Here is a 10,544-nt window from a genome sequence, read left to right as displayed (position 1 = left end):
GAGAATACAGGAAAAATGGATTCAATAAAAGAAGACTGCTTAATTTGTCAAGAACTATTTTGCTTGAGACAAAAATATTGTCAAATTGCAAGGTTAGTTCAATTTTTGTGAAAACCAAAATTCATAAACAAGTGCAATTTCTATTGTGATTTAAATGATTTTATAAATGTGGAAGGCACCAAAGAAACATAATTGAATTTTGTTTGATAATACTTCTATTGTGATAATACTTTTAGAAATTGAGGAACGAAATATATTCAATAGGATTTAAGGGACTATTAAAGTCATTTACCAAGATTTGCATAAAATTGTACCCATTTACTATTTTAAATAGGAATCCATGATCTAATTAAAGCATATAAGCTGTGCACTTTGTTTTGCACTAAAGCTTATCATATTTTTTCCAAATATCACAGTAAGCAACAAAACCAAGGAAAAGTAACTAAACATATAGTCTATTTACATTACTTTTTCATTTTGGCATGCTAAAAACATTGTTATATCAAATGAGACTATTATATGGTAGATTACTTTCAAATGATCACAGTAAATGTTCACTTTAACATGTTAATTGAGATGGTTTTTGTTTAGATATCATTTCCTTATCTCGAATAATGCATCTTTTAGTATATAATTTTCTCTATTTCAAGAATCAAATTTTCCTTCTCTTAGATAATTTTTTCCTATAGAAAGGAAGAAAACAGGAATCATAATAAAACTTCATTGAAGAGTATAATTAATAGCTATCACTGTGCTATACTACAAAAGTCTATAGCAAAAGTTTCAAATTGTCAAAAGCTATAACTAAGTTGTAAAATACATTAAATACATGTATGAGTATGATTTAAACCATAGTAATCTAGATGATGTATTAATGCAAACAAGTCTACGAGATTTAAAACTGATAAAACAAACCGCATCTATGAAAGATGAAAGCCTTTTACATGTAGGATACAAATAATTCATCAAACTTCTTAATTTGTTTATGTAAGTGACCTATATATTAAACTTTAGCATACTGAAAATCATAACTATCTAAAACAAGCTATATGACTATTGGCTAGAGGAACTAGAGTATATGAGAAAACTTTAAATAGTATTAGTATCTCAAAGAGTGAAAATAAGGATATACTCGATTTTGAGTTATTCTGAGAGTATGGAACAGAACTTGTAGCAGTGGGCATAAGTGCATGTAAAATCCAAAATACTTATGTGAGGCAAAGAAGCAATAAGAAAGAAGGAACAATCCAAGATGAAGATGCAAACCATCATCTATCTTACCGTGGCCAAAATTAAATGCTTTGAGGATAGTCTCCTATTCTAATTGGTTATTATTCTAAAGGTTAAAAGATGTATATAAATGGAAAATTTTCTAAACTTGGTGAATAATCCTCTCTAATTATTCATTATATGTGCGAACTTTCTTGATTATGATGCATATTTGGGACTAATTTTATGAGTAAGGATCTCTAGCTGTGCAAAAGTAAAAATTAGACCAATCATTCACTTTCTTCTTACTTTCCAAACCTTGTCTTAACTTTTAGAGATTTGAAATGTATGCACTTAATATTAGTTTGCAAGTTATTTAAATTTCAAAGGTTTTTTTTTTTTTGAGCATCAAAGGTTTCCAAGTTGTCTTTTGTGTTAGGTAACTTTCAATTTTTCATCCTTTTTAAGCATTTTAGATAAAGAAGGAAGAAAAAAGTGTAAGAAGCTGGTGTTGATGAAAATTTTAAGTTATATTTGAGGTCAAATGCTTATTCTTCTCATAATCACCAAAAAAAAAAAGAAGAAAAGACCGCAAGAAATCCTAAAGACTATTAGTACAAGTTAGTGAAAGTTAGAAACATTAAGTGATTTGCTGGATACCAACATTAAATAGCATAGCCTAAAAAAATTAAATAAAATAGTCCCAAAAAATAAGGATTAGCTAGATTACAGACTCAGATTTCTAACAACAAATATTTTACGTCTTACTATTATACCTTAGATAACGTGTTATAAATATGCCAAACTCCATAAAGGTGATTTCAAGTAATACTACCGTGTCTTATTATTTAAGTGTTGAGACTTACTCCTCACCATTTCTATCTTGGCCAACAGTTTTGGAGATTTATATATGACTAGCATTTAGAGTTTTTGTTAGGCTTATTAAATTTTAATTACAATAGTTCGTGCAAATTTATAAAAAATAAAAATTAGTGACACTAAAAATCTTTTTCATTTTAGCCAATGTGAGTAAATCTTTACTTTTTGAAGGCTAGAAATAACATTCTTGATTGAAATGGTGAAAGAATGAACTTAACTTAAAATTTGGCATTTCTCTCTCCTCTTTACTTGCACTTAAACAGAAAGGTCTTCTTGAATTTTGTTCATCAATCTCTTGGGTTATTAAGCATTACAATCTACCATTGGTTGATGCACTGTGTTCTTATTCTCCTTTGAAGAAACAGAAAATACTAAAACTGTATAATAAAATAGAAAGCACAAATTTCAACCGCTAGGAAAAGTCAAGTAAGAAAAAATAAGGAAAAGAAACTGGTAGCCTGGTAGGAGCTACAAAGATAGTGCTTCATTTCTTCGAATTGAGTCGCACGATGTATTAGTTTCAAGATAATAAGACAATAGATGATTAGTTGTAATGGTGAATAACTAATTAGTCTAAAAGAGTTTTCAAAAAGTATACATTGATCAAATGGTTGAGGAAAATCTAGGAACTAGATCAGTGAACCACAAATATTGATGAGAAACTATTCACAACAAAAAATAAACCTACATGTGCAAATAGCATAACTTTGTCAAGGTACTTAAACATCAAGTAGAAAGAAACAAAATAATTTTCCATTAGACATTCTTCGTGCAATGTATCACAGGAATGAAAATAAAAAAGAATTTGAGTTTTTTGTAAGTACAAACTAAGACTTGAAGCAAATATCAAAATGTGTATATTCCAAAATTAGAGGGAAATGCATTTCTAAAAGTCAAAATAAAATATTTATGAATGCGAACAACATTTATTAACATAGCATCGTCACATACATTTATTACTATAGTACTTTTTGATGTAATATATGTAAGGAAAATGGTAGTTAAAAAGGTAAAAATATGATCTACAAACATTTTTATGGTGTAATTAAAATTTTATTTCCAAATAATTAGATATCCAAACAAACCCATAATGTGCATGATTGCTTCATCTTTATCAAGTTTATTATTATTTGAATGTGTTTCATCAACTAATTGTCAATATAAACTAAAGGAAAGAAAGAAAAGTATGAAGTTGAAACAAATTAGATAAAAAGAAGTTTACGCTTCCCACGCAACATTTGGAATCATATTATACTAAAAAAATGTTCTAATTGATTATCTCCCATATGGATAGTGAATAATTTATTAGGTTACTATTGCATTATATTCTCATTAAAAGCAATATTTTTCTTTAACTCATGTTATCCACGACTAAACTATACTCTAACAAAAAAGATAAACATTACAGAAGAATATAAACAATTCCAAAAGAAACTAAGATAGGAAACAATGAAAGAAAAAATTTTAATAAACCATTAAGGAGCTTGCCTGATTGAAAAGGCAATTTAAGAAATTTATAAGTTTTGAATTTTTTTAGCTTCCAGTTGTATTATGAAATTTAAAAGTTAAACAAATTTTGCTCAACAATATACACGTGCAATGCACATGCTCTTTTCTAGTACTGATTAATCACATGTTTTTTACACAAATAATAATGTCAATTTATTAGTTTGACTTTGATTTTTTACTATTGACAGTTAGTTTTAATAAAAAAATTAGCAATAATTCTTTAACCCAAATCATCAAGGGTTACAAATAGATTTTTAAATAATAAAAAATTATGCGGCAAAGCACCAAATGATACGAGGGTAAAAGGCAATGTGCCCTAATCTTAAACAATGCTGTGTTCACTCAAAACATGATGACGTGGTCTTTTAACTTTTGGTTTTCACTTTTTTGTGCATGGCATCCTTGCGCTGGCCCATACTAACCTTCTCGATATCTTTTTATTTTTTTAACACTATTATATTAACTAATCTTCTCTATATAGTTCCACTATGAACAATCCTGTGTTGCTTTGTTACAGCTTGAAATGCACTATCATTTGTCGATTATCTGTAAAAGAACAAAGAAAAAAGAGAAAAAGGTAATGAAGCTTTTTACACATTATTGTCATCAATCATCAGTCTTTTGCTTTTGACGGGTCCTTAAGCAATTTGTCATTTTCTGAATACTAACATAGTTTATCTTTTAGTTTCGAACATGAGCAGTTGAGTTCCTAGCACTCTTGTTTCAGAGTTCTTGAGGAAGAGAAAATGGAGAATCTGATTGCAGTTGCCACAGTAGAAAATATGCTGAAAAGATTATTTTCAAGCACTAATATTGATGCTACTGAGCTTGAGTACTTGGGCTTGGATGAAGAACTAAAGAAACTACGCGTTTCAGTGAGTAGGATTCTGTCATTTTTAGCTGATGCTGATCAGATGGAATGGCTTCTTTGTCAACCATGGCTGATGGAGCTTCAGGACTTGGTAGTTGATGCTGATCACGCAGTTGAAGAGTTAAACTACGAGGTCCTGCGAAGGAAGGTTGAGATTCCGGAGCAGAAAAAGTCGAAAACGAAGAGTATTAAGGTACTCTCACTCTCCTCCTACTTCTTACCTTCGAGTCCCACAGTTTCTCGTCGAAAATGTAAGAAAAAACTCAGAAACATAAATAAGAAGTTTGAAGGTATTATCAAATTTGCCACCGTTGGCGATGAAGTTCGCCGCATTCTAGACAGGACTGTGACTGATTCACCAGAGGTGGGTAGAATAGTCGGAAGAGGAGAAGATGTGGCAAAAATAGTGGGAATCTTGACAATGCAAAGGACGACACTATGTTCTTCTGCGCTTACCATTGAGGGACTGGCTGGACTTGGAAAGACGACTCTGGCTTTTCATGTCTATAACCATTCAGAAATCAGCAGGCACTTTGCCATGAAATGGTGGATTTCTGCAGCTGGTGAATTTGAAACCAGGGGAATTTTTAAACTGATCCTTGAAGAACTGACTGAAAATTCTGTTTCTGTACACGGGGTGCATGAACTGGTGGAAAAACTTCAAAGGATAACGGAAGGAAAAAGATATTTGCTCGTTCTAGACAACCTGTATCTAGATGACAATTTCTACGACTCTTTTGTGCACTACATTTCTCAAATTGAATCAAGAGAAGGAAATTGGTGGCTTATAACTACACGGGACGCAACAGGCTTGAGAAATCATCCAATGAGTCGATGTTTGCCTAATTTCAATTTTCCAAGATGGCATTTCCCAATTATCAATTTGAGTCCTTTGGACGAGGAGAATTGTTTGGCCATATTCAAGGAGCATGCCTTTGGAGGCCCAGGACAAGCTCTGCAACAGCAAGAGATTCAGCCTGAAATTAGAAGGTATATTCTGGACATTTGCGAAGGTATACCACTGGCAGCGAAGCTACTTGGGAGCTTGTTGTGTATGAAGGCAGATCAAAAACAGTGGTTTTTGATTTTGAAGCGACTGACTGATTCATGTGGAGATATGGCACTAAATTCAAGGTTGGTTTTCTATCAAATGCCATCTTCTTCTCTTAAGAAATGTTTTGCTTACTGTTCAAATTTTCCCAAAGATCATGGAATAGACAAGGAACAACTTGTCCAACTATGGATAGCTGAAGGTTTAATTGAACCAGAGGATGAAAGCGCACTGGACTTGGAGGATAAAGGCTACGAGCTTTTCTACATTTTATTACATCATTGCCTCTTGGAAGCTGCGAAGAAGGACATATATGGAAATGTAACACATTGTAGGGTGCCTGATGCTCTTTACAGACTTGCAGTGTCACACTCAAGATATGATAGCATTGATTCGGAGAATCCTACAAGAAAAGATACTCTGGTGAGATATCTTAGGGCACAGTCAATTGAGCAAGATGATATTCCTGGGGAATGCAACCTTATAGTGCACTCAATGGATGGAAAAATTCAGAGAGTTGAAGCATCTAGGATGCTAAATGTTAGTACATTAATTTTGAAGAGCAACATATCTGATGACTTGCTATTGAACTTCAAATTCTTGCATGTTCTAAATCTGTCTTATGCAGATATTGAGGAATTGTCATTCTCAATTGGCAACCTGGTACATTTGAGGTATGTTGACCTATCCGGGAACAGATTCAAAGTCCTGCATGAATCGATTTGCCTACTCTACAATTTGGAAACCTTGAGGTTACTCGAATGCCCTTCTCTCAAGGTACTCCCCATGGATATTTCAAATTTGATTAGCTTGAGACATCTTCACTTTTACTATGATGAAGAGTTTCAGATGCCACCAAAGATGGGACTGTTAACTTCGCTTAGGACATTATTGTTTTACAATTTGGGTCTAGAAGATGGTCAGGGAATCAAGGAGTTGGGATATCTGAAGAATCTTAGAGGCAAAATTGTGATACGCAAGCTTGAATTAGTAAGTAGTAAAGAAGAAGCAGAGTTTGCAGACTTGTTTGGAAAAATACTAGTTTATGAGTTGGAATACCACTGGAGCGACAACAGAAATGGCATTGGAAATGATCGAATTGTCCTGGAGGGCCTCCAACCCCACCCTGAGTTAAAAAGCTTGACCATAAGAAACTACATGGGTTACGAACTTCCTTGGTGGGTTGTGAACATGCAAGTGAAGCGAAGTTTCCAGCTGGACAACTTGATGGAGCTCAGACTGATAAACTGCAAAAGACTTGAAGCGCTTCCCATGCTCGGGCAAATGCCATTTCTTCAGTATCTTGAGCTTAGTGGACTAGCCAATGTAACCCGCATTGGTCAGTCTTTCTATGGTGCCAATTATTTGGCTCTACTGAACAGAAGAAATGGCATACCGCAAACCACAATAACAGTATTTCCAGCACTTAAAAGACTGAAACTGGACAGCATGCCCAACCTCATTCAGTGGATGGAAGCACAAGTGAGGCCACCTATTGAAGTATTTCCTTGCCTAGAGAAATTGACTATTCAGTATTGTCCTCGATTGTCAACTATGCCATACCATTTCCCTGCTGTTAAGGAATTGAAGATTCCTTTTCTTGTCCACAACAGCACGCCGTTAGCAAACATATGTTCCAGTGTGACCACTCTGACTGAACTCTGCTTATATGGCATATCGGAGGTAACTTGCTTGCCTAATAGCTTATTTTCTTCCAATCCGAAGCTTGAGATTTTGTGCATTTCTAGCTGCCCCAATTTGACTCATGTTGTGCCAAGTTTCCACAATTTTGGCACTTCTCTTCGTCAATTCTCTATTAACGGATGCAACAGGCTGAGTGAATTACCACAAGGTCTAAATCACTTGTCTTGTCTTGAATCATTGTCCATAGAAGAATGCCATGATCTCAAATCCTTACCAGATGAGCAACTCAAGTTCCTTGGGTTCCTGAAGATTGCTTATTGTGATGAATTGGGCCATTTGCCCCATCAAATGATCAAATCTGCAATAAACCTAAGGTCCTTAAGGGTTTCTCATTGCCCCAAGTTGTGTTGTTTGCCTTTGCATTTGGATAATAAGACTCTTCTCTCATCCCTCTGGATATCAAACTGTCCCCAATTTTTTAGTGTTCCAGAAGACCTAAGGCTTTTTTCTTCTCTAAAAGAATTGCGTATTGGGTGCTTCTCTGATTCGGTTCAGTTCGAGTCATTTATTAGACAAGGCATTCCTAACCTACAAGAGTTGCATACCATGGGATTATATGGCTTGCCACAATGGACAAAACTTCCTCATGAGCTCCAACAACTTCAAGCCTTAAGGTTACTCTTCTTGAGTGATTTTGGAATAAAAGCTCTGCCCAATTGGCTTGGGAAACTTTCTTCACTTGAAGAATTAGGTCTTTACAGGTGCAAGAAACTCAAGGACATGCCTTCTAATGAAGCCATGAAGAGCCTCACCAAATTGATGCGTCTGTCCATATTTGGCTGTCCATTAGTTAAGAAAAAATGCTTGCGACATTATGGCCCTGGATCTGGATGGTCAAGCAGAAAGTTCGAGCTTTATACAGATTGAGCAGAAATGTGAGTTTCTCTGTTTAACCATGCACTAGATACTTGAGTTTGCTTTTGTTCCGCTTCATCAGCTCTATCTTTTTGCCTTCTAAGCGACATACTTTGGCTTCAGTCTTAAACATTATGCTCCTACAAAACTTCCAAAACAAAAAAGTTCAGTTGGACTTCTGTCAGGAAACTTTCTGCATCTGTTTACAAAAGGCCAATTTTATGGCTAGAGTTCTAAATGAATCTTGCATTCTAACTATTAATTAAATTCCATATTATTTGCTATTGTCGTTAGTACTTCTAACTTGAATTCCCATATGGGATCTTCTGATTCAACTCTCTGCTTTTTGATTTAAAGTGCTCTACGTCAGAGTTTTCACAAACTGCATTGCAGGTTGGCAACGTTTTTTTCACTCAAAACAGACTTGTCACTAGGAGTGGTAGTCTGGTACATGCTGAATTCTTCAAGGTTCGTTTCCTATACATAACTGATTTCCTCACCAATTAGGACTGCTTGAATTATAATTTGGCTTTCTTACTCTCACAGGTTCATAATTTTGGACTTTGAGACTGCAGAAGGACTACTGATTCTCTGTCTGATGTACCGCTTATGCATTTGCAGCTCTACTCTAAGCAATTTCTTCAGACTGTCCATTGCCAGTTTGATGTACTGAATGAGTGATTCGTGAGTGTGAATTATTTGGTTTGTATTATTTGAACTCTTGATTGGTAAGCCCAATGCAGCTTAGCTAAAAAGTTTCTCAATGCTATGGAAAGGTTGAGGGTTAAGCACTGAGATTGAGTCACTTATGAAAATATATCGTGGAGTTATGTGTAATTCAGGTGTTTGATTTTGTACTCTTGCTTGATTAGCTTTAGCATATATAGTAGGTTGTTATATTTGATGAGGTTTGAACTACCTCCTTTGTTACTTGTTACCAGGGATATTTCTTTGCCTGTACTCAAAATCAATTTCTTCAATCCTCCACAAAATTCTATTTAATCACCAAAAATCTTCAACAAATTCAGTTACACTTAATGCAAATTTTCAGTTATTTGTAAATCCTGAAATATATCAGTCTAATTCAGTTATACTTGATGAAAAATCTTCATGCGAAATCAGAACCTTTGGTTACCATATAGAAGCATATGGGAGGTATAGTACATGTAGAACAGCATTGTAAGAGCTTAGTAGCGCCAATAGCATGTTTTGGCCTTGAAATGGGGTGAGCCTCCTCTTCTCCTAAACCTTTTCCTACTTAACAATAAAACAATTAGCACTTCTATGCTCAGTTGGCTGCTGTCAAATGTCAAAGTGCATAAAAATAGGATTTTATACATAAAAGAATTTACAAAATATATGATTCTGTATGCAATTAGAATCTCTTAGATGAGGAATAATAATTTTTTTTTTTGGACACAATAAATGTTATTTTACACCTACTCCTACTCTACACTAAGGGGAAGGGGTGGATCCAAGGGGGTCAATAGGGAATCCGGAGGGAACTGAATCGTCACCGAACCAAACGGATGTCTTTGCACCTGCTGGTAAAATTTTCAAAAAATTCGGAATTAGAATACAGGCTAAGGGATTCAATCTCTTGACCTACGTCTAAGGAGAACTTTAAGGCTCTCCCTGAGTATGGATACATAAATGTTCATATAAACATAGGCAGAAATAGATTTTCAAAGGAAAGCTAATGAAAAAGCAAGAACCAACCTAAAGAGTAACCTTTCTATGTAAAGGTAATCTCCCCCTATTATTGAGCACAATGGAGGACAACCTAGCATTCAAAGTGCTACCAAAAGCAGTGATCCATAAAAATAAAGCCTTTGGGAAAAGAAATGCATCAATTCCAAATATCCAACCACAAGAAAGCTGATTGAGCATTCCACAGAATTCACAATGCTGATCAACTTTTGAGCTGTTGGTCCAAGCTGCGGTGTTATACAACTTTTGCCAATTTATAATGGGGTCCTTGTCAATCCAGAACCAAAAACAGTTCCAATTTGGACTTGCAACCGAAGAGTCATGGCTAGATGCACTTAGGATTAAAACTAAAAGCTTGACAATTAGAAGCATTTAGGAGTATAGTTAGGTTAATTCAGCTTTATACTCTTCAACTATATCTGAGTTCTTAATTTGGTCGCTACACTTCAAAGTAATATAGTTTAATCCCTAAAAGATAAAATATGGCTCATTTAAGTAAATGTGTTCTATTCTAGTCCTTAGAGTATAGAATTTGTTCCACTTAAGTATAAAATATATTCTATTTTAGGGACTAAAGTATAAAAAAATTATACTTTAGAACCTAAAATGTGACATATTTTACTTAAATAGAACAGATTTTATACTTTGAAAATTAAAATGTTGCACTTTAAAGTTTAGAGACCAAAGTGTTAATAAAGGGTGCAAAGCGGAATTTACCTAAATATTGTTCATACAAGAGTAGAAATGCACGATTAA

General features: G+C 34.3%; 1 protein-coding gene across 1 annotated transcript; it reads left to right on the top strand.

Annotated features, from left to right (window-relative positions):
• The first annotated feature begins 4,332 nt into the window (after positions 1-4,332).
• On the top strand, positions 4,333-9,008 carry LOC113698956 (putative disease resistance protein RGA3). Its single transcript, XM_027218940.2, has 3 exons — positions 4,333-8,098; positions 8,472-8,546; positions 8,625-9,008. The coding sequence occupies exon 1, from the start codon at positions 4,344-4,346 to the stop codon at positions 8,088-8,090; it is 3,747 nt and encodes a 1,248-aa protein (XP_027074741.1). The 5' UTR covers positions 4,333-4,343; the 3' UTR covers positions 8,091-8,098; positions 8,472-8,546; positions 8,625-9,008.
• The last annotated feature ends 1,536 nt before the right edge of the window (positions 9,009-10,544 follow it).

The sequence above is a fragment of the Coffea arabica genome, chromosome 1e, assembly GCF_036785885.1.
Source record: "Coffea arabica cultivar ET-39 chromosome 1e, Coffea Arabica ET-39 HiFi, whole genome shotgun sequence".
In the NCBI taxonomy this organism is placed as follows: Eukaryota; Viridiplantae; Streptophyta; class Magnoliopsida; order Gentianales; family Rubiaceae; genus Coffea; species Coffea arabica.
The sequence above is the reverse complement of the archived record's forward strand: the minus strand, read 5'-3'. Positions and strand labels throughout refer to the sequence as shown.